This window comes from Manis javanica, chromosome 2, assembly GCF_040802235.1.
Source record: "Manis javanica isolate MJ-LG chromosome 2, MJ_LKY, whole genome shotgun sequence".
NCBI classification, from domain to species: Eukaryota; Metazoa; Chordata; class Mammalia; order Pholidota; family Manidae; genus Manis; species Manis javanica.
In genome coordinates this window covers 216,296,593-216,320,262 of record NC_133157.1, presented here as the reverse complement: position 1 = coordinate 216,320,262, position 23,670 = coordinate 216,296,593, and the positions used below count along the sequence as shown (strand labels likewise).

The following is a 23,670-nucleotide window of genomic DNA, read 5'->3' as shown; positions in this document are numbered from 1 at the left end:
GAGCTGCAGTCCCCTAAATGCTGGGCACCTGGAATGATTCCTGGCATATCCTAAGTGCTCTTTTAATGCTGGCTATTAGAAAATGAGGCCAGACCCTCTCCATTCATCTGAGGATAGGAGGCCTTTACCGACATCTTTCATATACAGTCATTAGGTGCTGTCAAAACATTCAACCTGCCTCATGCATCATCTAGTATTTATTTGCTGAATTATTCCCATCGCCTGACTAGACTCCATTTCCTCTGAATAAATACCAAAGGTCTCCTTTAGGTCCTGGCCAGCTCTTGCTTGGATTCTGCAGGCAGGACCCTTCCTGCATTCAAATCCCTGCCCTACCACTCTGAGGGCTATTTAACTTTAGATAGGTTGTTTAACCTCTCTGAGCTTCCTCATATGGACACACTAATAGTTTCTTCTCCATTGAGATTATGTAAGAACACATGGAAGTTACTAGTGAGATAACCTGCCTTTAATATGAACTCAAAATGTAAGTTATATTTAATATGATTTAGTCTCCAAATTTCAGTTTGTACATCCTGCAACATTTTTGATGGAATGCTGATCTGAAAGACAAATCAGGGTAGAAATCCTTAAAAAATTAGTTTTCAACATTTTATATAAATTAAGCTTACCGATATTACCTTTGTAATTCCTGGTTTCTTTTGAAATATTGGAAATTACCCAAATGCAGGTCAGTCATTATTGGGTTGCAACACATCTTTCCTTTATTTCCAGCTAAATTTAAAAAAATAAAACTATCTCTAGGAACAGAGCCAATGATCACTTTTCCTAGAGATGGTTTTTCTCCACACACTTGAGTGGATGTTTCTAGAGACCCAGGAATAGGTAGGAGGGTCTTCCCTTGTTCTTGATAAAGCCAGCCTCCTCTAGCTGCCAGCAGCTTGGGTTGGGACTGTGGGGATGTTCCCCCCCACAAAGTGAGCTGCAGAGAAAATGTAGTGTGCATGCCTGTGGCACCAGAAAACGTATACTTGGAATGCAGAGGGGAGGGGAGGCCCGCAGGGAGCCGGTCCTCTCCCCCACCTCCAGTCTGACTTCTAGACAATGAATAGCAGTGGATCTCTCTGCAATGACAAAATGCAAATCCTGTATTAAATGGGGAGCTGACTCTATGAGCCCTTCCTGCCCTGAGCTCCTGGGCCTTGAACAGCAGTGTCCACCATGCAGTCAATGCCCCAGAGAGTAAGGAGGACCCTGGCCCTCCACATGGAGAACCTTCCAACTCCCAGGTTGAGGGAGGGAGTAGGTGGGCAAGGTGGCCTGTTTGTTCTGCACGAATCTGTGGAGGGCATCCCTCCTCAGAGTGACAACTTCCTCTTTCCATGGTCATGGAGCTGGACCAAAGAGGTGGGTGATTAGAATTTGCTCGCATGATTGACGTTAGTCAGACCAGATTGGTGTGTGCTGAGCACTAGGATGCCAGCCCCTGGGCTAACAGAGGGGGATACAACGGACATGGCCTCTGCCCTCCAGGAATTCAGAATTTAGTAAGGCCCGTGGGCCTATAAAAAGGAGATCAAAATTTGATCTTAAGGCCATTTTTATGGAGCAGAGATCCTCTTATGCCAGCCTGTGAGAGCCACTGCAGCACTTTGGAGCTTTCTAAAAATAAAGGTGCCTGGGAGCCACATCTCTGGATAATTTTATTCAGTAGGTCTGAGTAGAGCCAGGAGGATCTGCATCTTTTTAACTCACCAGGTGATTCTCGTGTGCAGTCCGAGTGATGAATTTTCTAGAGGTCACCCTTGTCTCCATTCTTTTTCTCATAGTCACAGAATCTATCCCCAAATCCTATTGTCTCTTCTTTCAAAATATATTCATGATCCAGCCTGATCTCACCACCTGTGCAACAGCCATTCCTAGTCCAAGCCAAAATCTCTTCTCAGTGGGATTTTTTAACTTGTCTCCTTGACTCCATCCTTGCAGGCAGCCTGACCCTTAAAACATGCCAGGTGGGTCATGTCTCCCAGTGCTGGGACTCTCCAGTGCCTTCCCACCGCACAGAGAGAGCAGCCAATACAGGTTTCTCCCGCTATCTGAAAGTAGACTGCTCCTGTGTAACCCTTTGTAAGCAGAAATGCTATAAAGCAAAGAAGCACCTACCATTAACCTATATGGAAAAATTGTCAAGCATTCCCAGACCCAAAAAATAACCTCTCAGACTTCTCTGATTCCTTAGGACCCCACTTGCTAACGGATATACAAAATAAATCAAGACAAAGCACAGATGCACACAGACACAGCTCAAAGCTCTGGTGGCTGGCGTGAGGCCCAGATACTTAATGTGGGTCCCTGGGAAGGAGCCAGTGGGGGTCATCCTGCTGCTCAGGGCACCGCCCCTCGAACTGCTCACCGCAAAACCTATCCTGATGCGGTTTTTGCTTTTCTTACAAGGTGACAGTCCTCTTCTGATGTCTTTTGGTTAGCTGCAACAGGTAAAAGTGAAGTGGTGTGAGGTGAACTTTGGAAAGTGGAGACACCTGTATTCCTGTGGCCTGAGACCCTGCACAGCCTGGCCTTTCCTTACCTTTCAAAGCTCCCTCCTAAAATCACCCCCCTTCCCTCCACCCAATCCTGCCCAGTCCCCCACCCCAGCCACTGTGGACTTCATGCCGGGCTTCTCCTGCCTTTGCACTGTCTATTCCTTCTGCCTGGAATGCTTTTCCCAAATATCCTCACGACTCGCTGTCTCACTTCTTTCAGATCTTTGTTCCTATGGCTTTGTATCCTAGAGGCCACCTCTGAACTCCCTATAGATGATGAGCCCTGTGCCTCCTCTGTCACTCTCTAGCCTCCTTATGCTGCTGTATTTGTCTTCATGACACTTATCACAGACACACACCATGGCAGCCGCCACCGCCATCACCACCACCACCATGTATTCAGTATTCCTTGGTTTGGTTTCTGCCTGTCTCCCACCGCCAGAACAAGAGCAGGCCTTTCTCTGCTTTGCACACGGCCGGTTCATACCCCTACCCCTGACACAGAGAACTTGGGTGCTCCATAGATAATTTTGAATGGATGAATTGGTTACTAAGAGTGAGGGATCAGGGAGGTTTATACATGGCAGTTGACAGATATATGAATAAACAGTGTATCAGTTAGCACATGTTCCTTACCGTCTCACACTGAGCTTGTCAGCTCTGGGGCAGAGGCAGCTTACAGAGGCGGCCTGCCGGGATCTAGATAGAGCTGTAGGCTGAGGGATGACATAATACAACCAATCTGAGACTGTCACTACAACACATACCTCCGCTTTGCAGCTGTTTTAATGGAATAGGACTTCCTTCATAAAATCTAGTTACAAAAAAAGCAATAACTAACGGGACAATGTTGTTGTCTTGATACTTACTTGATACGAAATGCAGCAATAAAAATATTTGTGAAGTCAGTTCCAGACAAGCATCGAGCCTGTGTGCGGGTGGTTGTTCTGGACTCATCTCCTCCAGTGTCCCCCTAATGCCTGTTCTCAATTTTTGTTCCCCTCTGCCAGGGAGCCTCCAGCACTCCACTCAGCCTCTCCGTTACCTTCTTTTGAATCTGCACCTGCCCCCAGGAAGAAAGAAGCCTCAAATGCTAGGCTCACTGTTTGGGTCTCCTTCTAGATCTTTACGCCTTATGTTTCTTTAAATCTATTTTCAGTACACTCACACACACATTTACATGTATGCATGGAAATATATGTATGTATTTCCTTTTATATGTGTATACACATATTTATTTCATTTTATTAAGCATTAGATCATATTGAGTTTATACATTTGTGTTTTCATACAGTTTTAAGTTAAAAATTTTAAATTAAAACTTTAAAATGAACATGAATTTAATTTAATTTATTTAAATTACTTTAAATTCCATTTGGGGTTTTGATTGTACTATATTAAAGCTGTAAAACAATTTGGGTGGTATTTACATAGTTAACATAGTTTACATAGTTAAAATCCCTTTACCAGAAATGCTTCCCTCCTTTATCCTTTGTACTTGAGTTTTTTCCAGCTTTCACAGATTTGTTATTGTTGTCAAGGATATTCTTTGGCTTTTTACATTATGTTGCTATTGTGAATAAGATCATTGTTCCATCACATCTTTGAAATGATGATTAGTGGTCCATAGGGAAGCTCTTTATCCATTCATTTACTCATTTGGCAAAATATCTAGCACTTAATAGTCACTGAGCAGTTAACAGACACTCTGCTGAGCACTTAAGCACTCTGCTAGGTACTAGGTGTTAATGACTACAACGAACATCATCCCAGGATTATTAGAATATTAATTCCAATGTGACAGATAGGCATCAAACAACCAAGCAAGCAAATAAATATATAGTTAGTTTCTGATAAGTGTACAGCATGCAGAGACAAAGAATAGCAGGGAAATCTACTTTCATATATAGTGATCAGGGAGCATCTCTCTGATAAAACTGTAATAAAGTCAAGAACAGAAGGATAAGAGGAATGAGCAAGGCAAGAAGTATGGGGAAGGGTGTCCCAGGAAGAGGGAACAGCATTAGCACTGGCCCAGAGGTAGGGCAGGCCTATTGGAGCAACAGAAAGTAAACCAGATGGTCGGAACAAAATGAGTCAGGAAAAATGGTATAAAATGAGCTTGAAGAGTATCACGCAGGCATTATTGTCATGATGAGGAGTTTGCACTTTGAATTTTTTAACAGTAAATTTATCAATCTCTCTATTTAAAAATGTCTGTCCTGGAGTATATGTTACATGCACATATATAAAATATAAAGGTAAATATTGTAAACCCAGGCTCCAACTTCGTTCCCCAGAATTATCCAGTACCTTACTGAGTTGTGCATGTAAAAATGACAGCCTAGGTTAGCCCTTTGCTCCTTTCCCCCTGACCCCACCACTTAACAACGTATACTGAAATGTTCCATGTTAGTATCCAGAAAGGTGCCTTTTTTTTATTTACATGCTATTCAGTTGTATGGCTTTATAATTTAACTAGTTAGGTTCTTCATAACTATATGCAAACAATGCTATGATATATTTAATCTTTGCACCTGTGGGGTCATATTTTTAAGCCCATAGAAGTGGAGTTACTGGACTGATTAGTATGTGTATTGTCGACTTGGATAAATACTGCCAAATTTATATATTCACCAACTAGGTATGAAAGTGACTTATTTACTCCACAACCTAGCCAGAGTAGTATATGTTATCAAATTTTCGGTCATTGACAATTTGATGATAAAAAGTGGCATCATACACTATTTCATGTATCCATAGGCAATATGTTGTTCAGTTTCACTGGTTTTTACCTTTATGTCATTGGAACCATACATTTTTTTCAATACTATTTGCTATATTTATTTTGATGCATACAATGGTAGTTCATTTATTTTAATTGCTGAATAGTATTTGTTGTAATAGATCACAAAATATTAATCCATTCTATTGGTAGACATTCAGATTATTTCCAGTTTCAAGCTGTTACGCAAAGTGCGTTCTAAAATGTTTCCTGGGCCATGTGTGCACAAGTGGCTCCAGATGTGGAGTGGAAAGGTGCAGTTCTAGGGATGTGCAGATTAATCATGAAAGTGTAAAGTCAAAGTAGCTGCATCATTTTTCACTCCCATCAGCATCCTTCCAATCTGACGATGTCCCACAATTTTTGTTCATTTGTTTTTAGAGCCACTGGTAGGTGTGAAGTAGGTGTGGATTCTAAGTTAGAGTTTCCAAATTGTTGCAGTTATTTTCATACCGGTATTTTCTTCTTTGAAATATCTGTTATCTATCTTTGTTTTCTATAGGACTTTTATATTTTCCTTATAAATGTATAGAAGTTCTTCATATGCTTTGCAAATTAATTCTTTTCTAGTTATCAGTGTTGTAAATATCTTTTCTTAGTTTGTGAATAGCTTTTCTTACCCCATGTTATTTCTGGTATCTTTTATGAGTACAGATTCTTAATTTTAATTTAACCACATGTTTTAATCTATTCCTTATAGTTTGAATTCTTTGTGTTTTATTTTTAAAACATACCAAAAAACAAAAATATTTTCCTAGATTGTGTTTTAAAACTTTATATTTTTGCCTTTTCTATTTGAGACTTTGATCTACCTACAGTGTGTTTCTATGTATGGCATTAAGCATGGATTTTATTTTATTTTATTTTCCAAATGGAAAACAAATTGTCCCAATACCTTTTGTTGAAAAATCCTTCTTTTCTCCTTAGACGTGCAGTGCTCAGTTATCAAGTTTGTATGTTTATGTTCTAGAGCTCTCTGTTCACATCCACTGGTGCATTTGTGTATCCCCACATAAATGCCATGATGTCTTAATTACTACAGTTGTGATAATCACAGTTATAATAAGTCTCATACCTGGTACTGCAAGTCTCCCCATTTTGTTCTTTAAGAATACCTTGTGTATTCTTGACTCTTTACCCTTCTATATAAATTTTAAAATTAGCTTGAGTTCCTCTGGGGCTAAAATACCTACTGCGATTTGATATCTTTATTATAGTAAATCTTTCCTGTCCATAACATGGAATACAACCCTCCATTTATGTAGGTCTTATTTGATTAAGTAAAGTTAAATTTAATTATTTTCTTCATTAAGTTTATTTTCTACCTGTTTGTGATGGCTGCATGGAAAGGCAATTGACAATTTTATTTTGATTTTTTTTTTTTTTTGGTAAATTCTTATTACTCCTGGTCATTTTTCTGTAGAGACTTTTGGGTATTCCACCATCTACAAATAATGCAAGTATATTTCTTCTTTCCAAACTTTATCCCTTTTATTTTTATTTTGTTTTTGTCTTGTTGAGGTAGCTAGAACTTTAGAATGATGTTGAGGTGCATTTGGTGATAAATGGCATCTTGGTCTTTAAGCAGATGCTTATAACTTTTCATCACTGAGTAGAATGTTTGCTTTAGGTGTTTTTGGTTTTGTTTCTGTAGATATCCTATGCAGTAATTAAGAAAGTTCACTTCCAGTCTCAGGGTTTTATTTTCTTATAATGAAATCATACTAAATTTCATCAATACTGTGTCATGTCAGTGAGATGATTATATGTTTTTAAAAAGCTGTAAATGTGGTGAACTCTATTAATTGATTTGATAATGTCAAATTATCCTCAGATACCTAGGAAAAATTTGATGTAGTCAAACTGAATTATCTTTTCTATACAGTGATGGATTTGATCTGCTAATATTATGTCTATGAATTTCCCTCTATGTTCATGAAGGAGATTTACCATTATTTACCTTTATACACCAATTACTTTGGTTTTGGTATGAGCTTAGGTTAGCCTCACAAAATGAGTTGGAGAGTGTTCTCTCTTTTTCTGTTCTCTGGAAGAGATTATGAAATATTTAGATTATCTGTTCCACAAGTGTTTGTAGAATACTCTAGTGAATCTATCTTGGCCTGCTGCTTTCCTTGTGGAAAGATTTTTAATCATGGTTCCATGTATGTAATTTTCTTCCTCTCTTCCTGAGTCAGTTTTGGTCAAGATGATCTTGAGAAATACATCAATTTCATCTCAGATTTTTATTAGCATTAAACTTCACAACATATTTTCATCATCTGGTCATTCCTGAAATACCTTTAACCATCCCATTTATTATTCTTAATGTTGTTTATTTGTATCTTTTCTCTTTTTTCTTTATTAAGCTTGTGAGAAGGATCCTATTTGATTAGTCTTTTTAGAAACAAACTTTTGACTTCATTGATCCTCCTTAGTGTATGTTGGGTTTTATTCTGATTAATCTCTGCTCCAAGTTTACTTTTTTTCCTTCTACATGCTTTGGAATTTTATTCTGTTTTTTGGTTTTTGTTCTTGTTTTTCAAAATCCTTAAGTTGGATGCCCTGCACATTCATTTGCAGCCTTAATTATTTTTTAATGAAGCACTTATCACTATACACTCCTCTGTAAAGACTACTGTTGTGTCAGTAGTATATTCATTATTCTTCAGCTATATATATTTTGTATTATATTATGTTCTTAGATCCATGAATTATTTAGAAATATGTTTAATTTCCAAACCCATAATGTTGCTTCAGTTATCTTTTAAATTGCTTTGTAACTTGATTTCAGTGTAATCATGGACTGTCTACATGACACTAGTTCTTTGAAATTTGCTGAGGCTAACTTCAGGTCCAATCATACAATGATATTTTATAAATATTCAATATGCACCTAAAAATGATTTGTGCTAATTATTGCACACTATGTTCTGTTTCAAGGTTGATAATTGAGCTATTCAAATTATCTATCTTTGTAGATTTTTTTTATCTGTTTGATCCATTAACTCCTGAAAATTGTGTTAAAATAGACTACTATGATGGTAGATCTGTCTAAATAATTCCATAGATTTATACCATCATTTGCATTGTGTATTTTGAGGCTATGTTGTTAAATGTGTCTGAGTTCATAATTTTAGAATCTTCTTGGTGAATTAAACCTTTTATCATTATTTAGTGACCATATTTATTGCTAGTAATGTTTTTACCTTAAATTCTCTTTAATATGGTGTCTATATAGCAAAAACAGTTTTGTTTTAACTTCCGAACTTATTATGTCAGTATATTTTAGGAATGTATTTCTTTTTATGTAACCTGAAAGTTATCATAACTAGAGAGATGTCCGCTATCTGTAACATTCTTCTCTTCTTTCAAGATTGTCATTGTTTATTATGTATCTTCAAATTTATTGACTCTCTCATCTACATTATGCTGTAAATATCATCCAGCAAATAATTTTAGGTATTTTGTTTTTCAGTTCTAGAATTTAATTTCGTGTGTGTAGTTTCTATTTCTTTGCTGAGATTTCCTAACTTTTCATTCATTGCTAGAATATTTACTTTTACGTCATTGAGACAAGTTGTAAGAACTACTGTAACTTCTGTCTGTTAATTCCAACATATGGGTCAGATCAAAATTGGTCCCCATTGAAGTCATCTTTTCTTTCAAAATGGGTCACATTTTCATGTTTCTTTCTGTGTCATATAATTTTTGTATTGTGTTCAGGACATTGTGAATACTATCAGTTTAAGACTTTGGATTCTCTTACATTCCTCTGGACATGATATTTATTTTACTTTGTTTTGTTTTGTTTTATCAAGTGATTAACTTGGTTGAAATCAATTGATAATATTCATCTTTTGGCATGCAGTTCAAATCTCAGTTCAGTCCTTTTACTATTAGCTCAGTCGTTCGCTGTCTTCCCTGTACATATGTGGTAGAGAAGAGTTTTAAAATAATTTTAGGTTCCGCTTCGCTGGTTTCCTTCCTTTGGAGTTCTCCCCTCACTTTATTGCACCTGCAGTTGTCCTAAACTTGGTTTTTTTTTTTGCTTTTTCAGGCCACCTGTATTTTCTATCAGTTTTGCTACCTGACAAGGTACCAACTGTGACCTGCCCTCAGGCAAAATCCATAAAAATGAGGAAATTCACACTGTGCTATTCATTTCTTCCAAATGTTGACTCCCTTCCAGAATATGCTTGCATTCCTTTGCTGGAAAATAGTTTGGATGAACACAAGTGTGCAAGTAGGAAGTCTAGGTAGGAGTCTGTCCAGAAGATTTTGGTGCCTAAGAGTAGGGTAGGGGCAGTGGGGATTAAAAGCAATAGACAAACAGGATAGCTTGCCTTGAGTTAGAAACAACAAGATTTGGATGCTACCCAAGAGGACCTGACTGCACTAAAGTCAAAATACAATAGTGTAATTCAACTAATTCCTTTCCTGTTTCTTGCTAGTCTCTTCTCCTTGTTACCTGCTTCTCCAACCTTTTAAAAGGTCAAAGCTTCTGCTAGTGAAGGGGAGTGGCAGGATAAAGTGAGGGTGAGAGAAGCCTCCTTATCTTACTTTAGGCTACCAATCTAGGTTAAAATCCAAATTTGCAGAGGGAAAAGCCTGAAATTGGACAGAAATGTCAAGGGAGGCTTCCATAAGGGGATGACACTCGAACAAGACCGGAGTGGTGGTTGTGGTTCTATGAACCTGCTACTAAACATTTTGGATTACTTCCTTAAGATTTACCTTGGAAAGTTTTATATATGTTTTTCTCTTTGACTCCAAACAGCCCTTGTTTTAACCACTTGATCAGGCTATGTTTGCAATTTTGTTTTAGGTTGTGGCCCAGGCAGTGTTATTCATGTGTATGAACACAGCTGGAATATTCATCAGTTACCTGTCGGACCGGGCTCAACGCCAAGCCTTCCTGGAGACACGGAGGTGTGTGGAGGCCAGGCTGCGTCTGGAAACAGAAAACCAAAGACAGGTACCAACTGGGAAGGCCTTGTGGCCAGTTTATCTCCCAGTCAGTCTCTGAATTACATGGAGCTCTTTTTCTCCCCAAACACATCCTCACCTGCAAGTGTTCCCTCAACGTTTGTGTCATGGGATTCTGGAGTCTGAAATAGTTACATTAGACTTACAGGTTAAATCAGGTTGGTCTTATTTTCCACACACAATTGTTCCCTACAAGAAATAAAATAAGTAACACAGTGACTTTCTGACACCTTTGACTGACATCCATGTTTGTAAACAAGGCCATGGTTTCTAAAAACCATTAACAGTCTCATCTTTGTTGTGCTTTTTTTGAAACTGCAAATTGTTATTTTAAATGCAATTTTTCACTACATTCCAATTCAGATTATACTAAGCTCCTAGAAGAATCTTGTAAATATGCAGTGCCTCATACCTCATCTTGATTTTCAGAATTGATTGAATACAACAAATTTTGTGAAACAAGATAACAGTCCCAGAGTAGGGAATGCAGTAAGGAGAGCAGATTGGATTATGGTGGGGACCATGGATTCCATTTTGAAGAGGCTGAAATATAAGTTTCTTGGACATCTTGATTGGGTGAATATTATAAGGATTTAAAAATAACTTCAGCCTTAAATGTTATGTTTCCCAAAAATGAAATTAGCTTTCAAAGAATAAAGATTGGCCCCATTAAAATTATTCATATATTCAAAATTTATGCATATCTTTACCTCTAAAATCATTTTCAAAGAGGAATAACAGGAGTATATTGAATATTGGCATGTGTGTGTGTGTGTATGTAAATAGAATATATATATAATGTCCTAAGTTTATATGTTTTTGGAAATTCTGTGCTCAATAGATGCATTAGTTGTGCTGTACTAGGCTCTTTTTTTTTTTACTAGGGTATCATTGATATACAATCTTATGCTCAGATTTCATACGGGCAACATTGTGGTTACTACATTCCCTATATTATCAAGTCCCCACCATATACCCCATTACAGTCACTGTCCATCAGCATAGTAAGCTTCTCTGTGCTATACTTCCTTCCCCATGGCCTGCTTATATTATGTGTGCTAATCATAATTCCCCTTAATCCTCTTATCTCTCCCCACCCACCCACCCCAGTCCCTTTCCCTTTGGTAACTATTAGTCCATTCTTGGGTTCTGTGAGTCTGCTGCTGTTTTGTTCCTTTAGTTTTTGCTTTCTTGTTAAACTCCACAGATGAGTGAAATCATTTGGTATTTGTCTTTTTCCACCTGGCTTATTTCATTGAGCATAATACCCTCTAGCTCCATCCATGTTGTTGCAAATGGTAGGATTTGTTTTCTTCATATGGCTGAATAATATTCCATTATGTATATGTACCACATCTTCTTTATCTATTAATCTACTGATGGACACTTAGGTTGCTTCCATTTCTTTGTTATTGTAAATAGTGCTGCAATAAACATAGGGGTGCATATGTCTTTTTGAATCTGGGATCCTGTATTCTTAGGGTAAATTCCTAGGAGTGGAATTCCTGGGTCAAATGGTATTTCTATTTTCAGTTTTTTGAGGAACCTCCGTATTGCTTTCCACAGTGGTTGAACTAATTTACATTCCCACCAACAGTGTAGAAGGGTTCCCCTTTCTCTGCATCCTCGCCAGCATTTGTTGTTGTTTGTCTTTTGAATGTTGGCCGTCCTAACTGGTGTGAGGTGATACCTCATTCTGGTTTTACTTTGCATTTCTCTGATGATTAGTGTTGTGGAGCATCTTTTCATGTGCCTGTTGGCCATTGGAATTTCCTCTTTGGAGAAGTGTCTGTTCAGATCTCCTACCCATTTTTTGATTGGGTTATTTGCTTTTTGGTTGTGAGGCATGTGAGCTCTTTATGTATTTTAGATGTCAACCCCTTTTCTGATATGTCATTTATGAATATATTCTCCCATACTATGGAATGCCTTTTTGTTCTACTGATGGTGTCCTTTACTGTACAGAAGCTTTTTAGTTTGATATAGTCCCACTTGTTCATTTTTGCTTTTGTTTCCCTTGACCAAGGAGGTATGTTCATGAAAAAGTTGCTCATGTTTATATTCAAGAGAGTTTTGTCTATGTTTTCTTCTAAGAGTTTTATGGTTTCATGACTTACATTCAGGTCTTTGATCCATTTTGAGTTTACTTTTGTGTATGAAGTTAGACAGAAAGCCAATTTCATTCTCTTACATGTAGCTGTCCAGTTTTGCCAACACCAGCTGTTGAAGAGGCTGTCATTTCCCCATTGTATGTCCATGGCTCTTTTATCACATATTAATTGGCCATATATCTGTGAGTTTATATCTAGGCTGTCTATTTTGTTCCATTGATCTATGGGTCTGTTCTTGTGCCAGTATCAAATTTGTCTTCTTTACTGTGGCTTTGTAGTAGAGCTTGAAGTTGGGGAGCATCATCCCCCCCACTTTACTCTTCTTTCTCAGAATTGCTTTGGCTTTTCAGGGTCTTTTGGGTTTCATATGAATTTTAGAACTATTTGGTCCAGTTTGTTGAAGAATGCTGTCAGTATTTTTATAGGGATTGCATTGAATCTGTAGATTGCTTCAGGCAGGGTGGCCATTTTGCCGATATTAATTCTTCCTACCCAAGAGCATGGGATGAATTTCCATTTGTTAGTGTCCTCTTTAATTTCTCTCAAGAGTATCTTGTGGTTTTCAAGGTATAGGTCTTTCAGTTCCTTGGTTAGGTTTATTCCTAGGTCTTTTATTCTTTTTGATGCCATTGTGAATGGAATTGTTTTCCTGATTTCTCTTTCTGCTAGTTCATCTTTAGTATATAGGAATGCAACAGATTTCTCTATGTTAATTTTGAATCCTGCAACTTTGCTGAATTCAGATATTAGTTCTAGCAATTTGGGAGTGGATGCTTTAGGGTGTTTTATGTACAATATCATGTCATCTGCAAACAGTGACAGTTTAACTTCTTCCTTACCAATCTGGATGCCTTTTATTTCTTTGTGCCTTGTCTGATTGCCTTGGCTCGGACCTCCAGCACTATGTTGTATAAAAGCAGGAAGAGTGGGCATCCTTGTCTTGTTCCTGATCTTAGAGGAGAAGCTTTCAGGTTTTCACTGTTAAGTATGATGTTGGCTGTAGGTTTGTCATATATGGCCTTGATTATGTTGAGGTACTTGCCCTCTATACCCATTTTGTTGAGAGTGTTTATCATGAATGGGTGTTCAATTTTGTCAATTGAAGTTGGGGAGCATCATCCCCCCCACTTTACTATTCTTTATCAGAATTGCTTTGGCTATTCAGCGTCTTTTGGGTTTCATATGAATTTTAGAACTATTTGGTCCAGTTTGTTGAAGAATGCTGTCAGTATTTTTATAGGGATTGCATTGAATCTGTAGATTGCTTTTTCAAATGCTTTTTGTCAAATGCTTTTTCAACATCTATGGAGATGCTCATGTGATTTTTGTCCTTCTTTTTATTGATGTAGTGGATGATGTTGATGGATTTCCTAATGTTGTACCATCCTTGCATCCCTGGGATGAATCCCACTTGATCATGATCTATGATCTTCTTGATGTATTTTTGAATTCAGTTTGCTAATGTTTTTTTGTTGTTGAATATTTTTGCATCCAATATCAAGGATATTGGTCTGTAATTTTCTTTTTTTTTGTTGTGTCTTTGCCTGGTTTTGGTATTAGAGTGATGCTGGCTTCATAGAATGTTTGGAAGTATTCTTTCCTCTTCTATTTTTTGGAAAACTTTAAGGAGAATGGGTATTATGTCTTCTCTAAATGTCTGATAAAATTCAACAGTGAATCCATCTGGTCTGGGTGTTTTGTTCTTGGGTAGTTTTTCAATTACTGATTCAATTTCATTGATGGTAGTTGGTCTGTTCAGATTTTCTGTTCTTTCTGGGTCTGTCTTGGAAGGTTGTATTTTTCTAGAAAGTTGTCCATTTCTTCTAGGTTATCCAATTTGTTAGAATACAATTTTTCATAGTATTCTCTAATGTACTAGGCTCTTTTTCTTAAAGTTATGTCCATGGATACATACTTATTAAGGTTTATGTACTAATGGTTGGAGAAATTATAAGAAAGTAGCTGCAAATATGCCATATTCTTCATCTTACTTTGATTAAGTCATCAGTAAAATATGGATCTTTGAAATGAGTGAAGCTAGGTCTGTGTGATAATGAATGAGACAGACAGGTAGGTTGCAACCTGCCAAAACTCAACTCCCACTACCATATGATACTGCCCAAAGCACAGAGGAATTGACTGAGTTTCCAGATCCCCCAATGTTCACAAGATTTAGAATTAAGAAATGTCTATGTTAATGTCCAAAACAATTATGGGACCTCATAATAGATTTATTGTAATTGCCCTATGTCTGTAATTTAGAAAAATAACTGTTAGAAAGAAATTACCTTGTGAAGTAAACGTGAATATCTCCCAGGACTGTATGCTGTGTTTCTCTGCAAAACAGAGCAGTTGCCAGACAGGCACATCACTCTTTCCATGGAACCTTTGCCAATTCAGAAAATGCTGCTGTGTTAATATTTATTCAACCATTCTTGATGTTCTATTGGAACTAGAACTACAATTGTGGGTGAGTTGTCTGGGAAGTTCCATCTTTCATTTAATGTTTGTGAAATATTGGAGACACTGAAACCTACTCCTTATTATACCCTTTTCTTCTTTTCTTCTTTTCCCATCCTTCACGTTAACTGTCTTGGAGTCACTGTAATGTCATAATCTAGCATGGTGGAAGGACTTCCCTCCATCCTCTCTGATCTTATTTTTTTTTAAGTTGGTGGGAAAATTAAGAAAATAATGATGTACAGAGATGAGAACATGTGGCAAGCAGGATGTACGAGAAAGCCCTCTAGAGTTCCTGCACAGCTATCTTTACCTCCTGTCTGGACCACCTAAGCTGCTGAACTTCAAGCCCCAGGTTCCTCATCCATACCTGGGGCACTTTCATTCCTTCCAATGTGTGTCTGCCTCAAATGAGATAATATACATAAAGAAATGGTGGAGAATTCTTTGTTCTGATGATTAAATAAAATTTTCTGTAAGTTTGTTATAGTCCTGTGATCACAATTATGATAAAGTATTTCCGGTATAATGACCATCCCTTCCCCCAGCAATAGTATCCAAGAGAGCTGGCTCTGTACCAGTCAATGCCAGAGTGACTTTCCACTGACTTTCGATCTCAGCTTCAGGTGTTCATTACTCCTGAGAACTTACTCAGCAGTAGATGGACAGAGAAGGTTTTCAAATGAAACTGCCCAAGATTTGAAATCTTTGCTTAGTTACTATCTTAATGAGCTGGAGTAACTCTGAGTCTTAGTTTCTCCACCTGCATTCTGGGGATAATTAATAATGGTCATCCTTTATTGAAGAGGCTCCTTAATGATTAGAACGATCATGTGCAGTGCCTTGTGGCTCAGTGAAGAGTGTCTATTAGCATGATGGTGCATACTGATGTATATGAGTCAACCAGCACAGCTCATTCCCGGGAGGACCCATTTGAGGACGCCTTATGGATTGGCTTGTCTCAGTTGAAACCTCAATTGAAAGTCATTCACGTGGAGAGCATTCAGGATGGTTCACAGTGATCAGAACTCAGCGTTAGGCTCCACGTCTTTTAAACTATCAGATGTTAACAACAGATTGATCCCCATTTACCTTTTATCAGAGCCAATTGTAATACCGTAACTGTTAGAAATTCTGTATCACAAAAGGAGACCCTGTAGGGGCCTAAGTGACAGCAGATCCTTTTTCCTTGGGAAGCCATCCCAAAGGAGACTAAATGGCATTTTTTTATACTTGTAAGTGCAGAATCAAGAAACCTTTTTCCATAGAAATTTTCCATAAAGAAATTTCATAAGGATTTTCCAAGTACGAGCTCTTCATCTCATGGTAGGATACAAAGTAAATATTTAAGTGACTTAATTTGTTCAACCATGATTAATTTATATGCTGAAGGTCTATCATGTGCCATGAGCTTTGCTGGGCATTGAGAATTTAACAGTGACTAGCAATTGGTTCCTGGTCTTACGTGGAAAGAGATGGACACCTATCCAGATGTGATGCCTGTAGTGTTGAGTTACGCCTAAGTTGGAGGCTGATGGAATGATACCTAAAGGAAATGATGCCTGAGTTCACATATGAATTAGATGTAGAAGAGCAGAAAATCAGTGAAGAGTACTGTAAATGGTCAAACAGCAAGTACAGACATCCTGAAGGAAGGGAGAACATAGTTTATTGGGGCAATTATGAGCACTCACATGGTAACTCACTCCCATGATTCACTTATTTATTCATCCATCCATCCATTCATCCAGTCATGGTGCAGTTGCGAAGGCTCAGTGTCTCTATGCTGGGTTGGGCCTGAAGGATGGGTTGATGTATTAGAAGAGAGAGAAGAAAGAATGAGCAAAAATACTGATGGTAACTTATATATATGATGTGACGAAGAATAGCAACATTGGGAAAGTAGGTTTTCTCAATAACCCCTAGCAAGTCCAAGTACTTTCTTCAATGTCATACCGCTGCACTTTCCAATTCAATGAAAAATATGTTTATTGAGTGTTGACTATGTTCCAGGTATTGTTCAATGTGCCAGATATACCAAAATGAAGAAAATCTGCAACAGATGTCTGCAATAACATGCCCCTCTGAATCCCAATCATGGTATGCTTCTTTGCTAGGGTCGACTGTGAGCCCCTTCATAGTGACCCGTGGCACATTCCTTCATTTAGCTTACCTAACAGTCCCAGAAAACCAGCTTGGGAGGGATGTATGGTTATAAAATGACTGAGATTGTCAATATTTAGTAGTGATTACTAGTAATTTTTCTAAAGGAAAAATTGCCAAGCAGTAGCTAAAGGGTAAGAAACATGTGACATATGCTACCTCCTGCTTGGCAGGTACCATGACTTGATAAGATGTTTGAGGTCCTGGGTAACAGGTGTTTTCTTCACAGAACCTGAAGTTGCATGCATGGTTCTTAAGGTCTACAGCAAGCAGGTAAGAGAGACCAGCGAATGTTGAACCCCTTTGCTCAATGTCTCTTCTAAACTAGGTTTTAAACAAAGCTCCTCGAAAATGGCACTCAACTTTACAATATCTGTTTCCCCTCTTGTATTAGCTGCACAATACTAGGTACAAACTGAGAAATGTCCCAAATGTTGACATTTTTATTTTAGATGATTGGCACCAAGAAGTTGAGCACATATTGGTCCTTTCCTTCAGAGAGACAAGGCCTTGTCTTTCTCCTTCACCACTTGTAACTAGCACGGAGCTTATGAAATATCCCCTATCTGATCTCTTGGTCCCCAGCTTTTCTTCCTCCATTCTCCCAAAACCCTGATCTGGTTCAGAACCAGTACATATGTCTGGAAGATCTACATTCCAGTGCTACTCCGTGCGATTCCCGGCTATGGGCACTTGAGTGAACTGCTCCCTTTAGAGACCTTGGTTTTGTGGGGGTCAGACGAACATAATGCTTCTACCTTCCTCCAGAGTGAGGATTAAGGATTAGGGACGAACAGTTCGTAGCCCAAGGCAGAGGGTGTGCTCAAGGTGTATTAGAGAAGATGCTGGGATGACAACACTGATGTCCCTCTTCCCTGCAGGAAAGCCCTGCAGTGGCCACATTCCTCCAAGATAAAAATCCAATCCCTGACACAGGGCCCAGGATATATCCTCTATCTTCTTTCCCAGATTCTTCTCCTAGTCTTCACCACTCACATGATACCAAGTGGCAATCAGCTTCCTGGACCACTGTTTCACTGTCACATGCTGTGTGGTTCTTCCAGCCTGGAAAGCCCACTTCCCTCCTAATGTCTCTATTCTGAAAATTCTGCTCCAGCATGCTTGCTTTCATCTCCCCCGGTTGAGCTGAAATGCTTTTCTTGTGCTCCCAGCAGGCCTTAAAGTTAACTCTGTTATAGGACTTGTCATGTTTATGACACTTGCTAGTCTGCATATCTCTTTTTCTACAACCAGTAAAGACTACTTAAAGGCACCTAGTCTTTCTAATTCATCTGATTCTCTGGTATTTATCCAGCACAATAGCCTGAATATAAGATCTTCTTATTAATGTTTATTTAACTGAGTTATATCGAATTGAAACTTTGACTCTGGCTTTACTTCTACCTATAGGAGGGTCATGTAATAATTCTCCTGCATAAAAGTAAAGGCATTTGTGTGCATTGTGACCCCTGTTAAAAACTTGGTGTGGGGAGAACGCTTATCCAAATTAGGAGAAACTGAGACAGGCTGAGCACATGCCTCATACAGACCTACTAGGGGCAGTTTCCATCTGGAAGCCACATCTTAGAAAATCTCTCTTTGAGGAGTTAGATTCTAATTAGGGTCATTTTAGTAATCCCACTTCTCCTCCCAAATGATCCAAATGGCCCATATTTATTTTAAATATTAAAATGAATTAATTGTTTTTCTTTCAGCTTTGAGCATTGCCAAAACCTGCTTATGGTAATCATGGCATTTGGAGGTGTCTCAGAAGCTCTGGGGGCACTGGAACCAAGTTTTTGATGATGCCATATGTTGCAGCAGCAGGAAGATTATTATTAAACACAACAGATGTTTTAGCTGCTTTAAAGCAATTCTGTTTGACTGAAACATCTTTGTTAGACAATATTGGAGTAAGGTTCAGGCAAAAGATTGGGTGGGAAAGTTGTGTTGCCACCTGAGTTCTCAGTTGGCTGGTTTGACTCTTACTGGCTCCTTATGGCATCTGGGGAATTGTTTTTAAACCTACAGATAACTGTTAACCAGTAAGGCAGAGCCTTGTTGCTCATTCATTCATTCACTCAGGGAAGGATCAAGGTTGACCTGAAAGTGGAGACTCTCAGAATATTTGTTTTTTCTGTTCCAACTAGATGCATATTCTCATTATATTCCAAAAACACCTGTTGAGCCTCCTACTGTCAAGCCATGTTTTCTGCTATCTCCATCTCTTACATGGATGTAAGAGACCATGCATGTACCATCCATTGTGTTCATTCTAATCTGTTATTAACATATTTCCTATTAACTATCCTCTGGCTTATACTGGAATATTCTTGTTTCTTCAGTATTCTTATGATCTTAGTACAGATGCCTGTGCTTATGCTTTTCTTCCTTTCACCCCTAAACCTTTCCGTTCTTCAAACATCAGCTCAAATATCACCTCCTCCACAAAGAACCTCTCTGCCCCCCAGCCCCCACTGCGACCTCTCTGAGTGTTGCATTTGTATATTTCTTTATGGAATTAATTGCTTTGTACATTCTGTTGTGCTGTTGCTTTATTTTTCCTTCTATCCTATAAACTCTTTAAAGGTTAGATAGATATTTCATTTATGTCCTTCACAGCCTTGCCTCCAGAAACGGAGAAAGCCATGCTGGGAAGAGCAGCAGAGACTCTGAACATATAACAAGTGCTATGATTGTGTTTTCCAAATTTTCTTTCACTCAAAAATACCTGTGCATAACTAGATTGGGCAAATACTCAACATTTGTGATATGATTTCTGGGCTCCTCGTCTTCTGAATCGAGGAGTCCAATCTCTCCTTGATTGACAGTTAACAACTCTGTTTAACTTCTTCCGTCTGCCAGTCCAGCTTCTATTATTCCCTGTACATGAATGACTTTAGCCTGGGCAGCATTCTGTCTAAGCAAAATTTTAAAACGTAAATTTCTCCTGGAGGCATCTTCTTGATCCTCACGCTTTTCTGCTATTCAGCTCGGTTTCTTGCATAGCTTCATTTGATTTCTTTTCACCATTTCACTTTCATTTCTTTCAGATAATTTTGGGACAGAAAGTGTTATTCCAATCACCATCCTCTCCCAATATATAATGCCCTGCTGCTGGGCTGTCCAGTAAGTAGCATTTCCTGTGATGATGAAAATAATTCTCCATCTGTGTTACCCAAAAACCGCTAACCACATATGACATTGAGCAGCACAAGAAATGTGGCTAGTGTGACTGAGGAACTGATTTTTTTATTTCAACGAATTTAAATGTAAACATCCATTAAATAACCAATTTTGTCTCTTGTCTCTCTTTCGACAATTTATCCTGACTTCAACCATCACTTCTAGATGATTCCCATGTCAGCATATCTAACACTGGTTATTTCTGAGCTCCAGATCGACATTTTGCTGGACACCTTCATCTGCATGCCCTGCTGGTATCCCTCTCTTAGCCTGTTCATAATCTGCTCATCTTCCCAAATATACTTTCCGGCACATCCTTGTATGAGTCATCCTCTAAGGTACCAATTTCTGTTGATACTCCCTCCTCCACATAGGCGTTAACCGTCCCTGTATTTCTTTTTCTAATACTAAGTCCTCCTACCAAATAGCTTTCTACTGGTGGTAAGTAGTTCTTAACTACTGTGGACTGATCTAGCCCCTGGAGTCACTCAACCCTAAAATTCTTCTTGAAAAAGAAGCTGTGTTTTGCTTGTTCCCATTTTCTTTACGATCTGCAAACATAGCAGACCTCGTAGAAAGGTACAAAGTGTAAGCCACTGTTCTCTCTCCCTCTATTCTTGTCCCTGTCCATCTTACAGACAGTGGAGTTCCTGTGTAATGTATTCACTGCCCAAGCCTGTTGGTGGGGTACTGTTCTCCAGCAGGGAGTCCGTCACACTGCCTGCCCCCTCCCCGCGGTGAGCTGAGCCCCCTGACGCAGTGAGCCCCACAGGGGCCCGGCTGCTCTGGAGAGCTGTAGCCGGTGTAAAAAGACGGCATAGGAACCTTCTCACTTTGCAGCCACAGCCCCCGTCCATTTGCCAGCAATAAAGTGTCTGTCTTGATCCCTATCTGCCTCCTGTATCTATTTCTCAACTTGTTCATTTGTGAGGTGAGGCGTGTACAAATTCACGTCTCAAAACCCTAGCACTGTGTAACGCCTGTCAGGATCATCTTCTTAGTGCCCAATTTTAATTACATAAGCCCTCACGCTAAAACCCCCCATGGATTGCTATTGCCCCTAGAATATAAACCAATCTTACCTACCAGACATTACAGCCCATCCACCACCTGGCTGCAGCTGGCTTTTCAGTCATGCCTCTTGCTACCTCCATTCTTGTACTCTACCACTCCACCCAAACCAGAACTCAGGCCCCACGCTTCCGTGCCTTTGATTTTTTGCTGGTTTTTCCAAGCTCGCCCTCCGATCTCTCACCTCCTCTGACTCTCTCACTACCCCAGGAGGTTAAGCTCTACAGATGTATCCATAGGCTCCTTACTCTCTAGCTTCTGTTTGGGTTTTGCCAAGGGGAGGCATAGGACGAAAACCAGAAGCTGGGAGGGCAAAGAGGTCAATAGAGTCATCTCCCCATCGTCTACCCAGCTGGGCTGTAGAAAGACAGCGACTACATTTCTCTATCAAAGGCCATAGCTCCTCTGTCAGACAGCACTCTTCTATAGCTGCAGGGTTTGCCAGGTTCCAGGACTGCTTATAGGGCCCCTCCTCCTAGCCTTCACATGCTTTGCCTTCCATTGTTGGCTTCATTAACTTGTCGTTAAACTCTTTTCCATCACCCCTTCTGAGGTACCGATTGTGTTCTTCCAGAACCCTGAATGACGTACTGCTATTGCTGCCTTTGCATGAGATGTCCCACTCCCATCTCTCTACATCTGTATTTGTCAGGCAGTTTCGTAGAGCAGAAAGACAAGGAGTCAGAAAAACTCTGCTCAAATACCGTAGGCACTAACCGTGTGTGGATATTGAGCACCTGAAATGGACCTAGTCTAAATTAAGATGGGCTGTGAGTATAAAATACACACAGATTTTGAAGACAATACCCACCCCCCAAAAAAAGAAACACAAAAGATCTCCAAAGTTTTTACGTATTGGTTACATGATGATTATGCATTCAAGGGATAATATTTGGGGTATATTTGGTTAAATAGAATATAGTTGATCTGAATTTCTTTTTACTTTTTTAATGTGTGCACTAGAAATTTTTATACATGGCAACTTACATTTCTGCTAGGGAGGGCTGCCCTAAATGTTCAGCCCATTTCAGTTTCCAACTTGCTAGTGTGACTCTGAGTAAGTTGTTGAATCAATTTGTCATTTCTCAGTTAGAAATGGTAATTCCTACCGTAACCCATGGGGGTGTTCTGAGAGACACCATAATGCCTGAAAAGTGTCATTGCAACTGTTAAGAACTCTACAAATGTTAGGGCTATTTATATGAAAATCTCACCAACGCCCCAACTGATGCTCAGATGTCCCCTTTGGGAAGCTTCCTCTACTATTTTCAGTCACAAACTATTTCTTTCTCTTTGGCACACAGAAATTTTTACTTTTACACACGACAGCCCAGCATCGCAGTTAGCACCATGATTCCCTCTAACTGCTGATAAGATTTTGAGCAGTAAACAGAGCCCCAATGTTAATGACCCTTGACCCTCCAGTAACAGCTGACTTCACTCAAAGAGTTGTGCCGACCCCGTGTGGGTGGAAGGCCAATTCTTGCATTCCATCTAGCTTCCTTGTTCTCTTCAGTCTTGCTGGCACATTACTGGCATTTCCTGGCATGATGAAAAGAATAAAAGCTTTGAGGAAGAACAAACCTGGATTTGATTGCTTGCTAACCCTGTATCTGGATGACCTTGGGTACATCACTTAAACCCTCTGAACTCGGGATCCTTCATCTGTCAAAAATGACAATCCCTGTGTCTGTCTCAGGGTTGCTTCAAGGAAATCAGGCAATAAGGATGAAAACTGGGCATCCTAGTTGGTCCTTGAACTGTCGGACCATTCAGGCCATATCCTGAGTTTTTCAGCAGAACACACTCTGATTCTAGTAACTACAGCATTTCTCCCTCTCTCTGTCTTCTTATACCTATTTGTTACTCCTAAACTGTACTAATTTTAAGTACTCCCCCTAATTCAAAAAGAGGCCATCAAAACCTGCACTCATTTGTGTTCCATTAACATTTCCAGAGGCAGTTGAGGTAAAAGAAGGCAATCACCACCACTTCCCTCAACGCCTTTGGCCCAGCCGAGAGAAGGGAGGAGCAGCCATTTCACCTCCCACATCTGTCCAGGAAATTCTGGCCTAGGGAACTGGAACTGGAACCCTAACCAAGCCCCGCCGTAATTGCTGAAGAGAAGGCCAGGTCTTTTGCCCGGAGGTGGTTGAAGGCATATGGGGCATGTCTATTGACTCTTCACTACACTGCAAGTTTCTTGGCCAGTGAAGGACTCGTGTGCCCCCCACCCACCCCATAACATCTACCTCCATGTAGACACCCAGTTCAGTTATACCAAATGAATAAAATAATGATTGGATTAAGGAGCATTTTCCATGAGTTCCCTTCTCCAGTATAAGAGTATTATTGAGAAAATTTGAAGAATAATTTCCCTTCCCTCCTTAGTCAACTGGAT

The 23,670-nt window shown here is 39.3% G+C and overlaps 1 protein-coding gene across 3 annotated transcripts in view; it reads left to right on the top strand.

The window, feature by feature from the left end:
- The window catches only part of ADCY8 (adenylate cyclase 8), a 215,351-nt gene that overhangs the window by 38,338 nt on the left and 153,343 nt on the right, over positions 1-23,670 (top strand). For all 3 annotated transcript variants that reach the window (XM_017661201.3, XM_017661200.3, XM_017661198.3), the window contains exon 2: positions 10,118-10,267. In XM_017661201.3, coding sequence (XP_017516690.1) covers positions 10,118-10,267 — 150 coding nt within the window. The remainder of the gene's footprint in view (positions 1-10,117; positions 10,268-23,670) is intronic.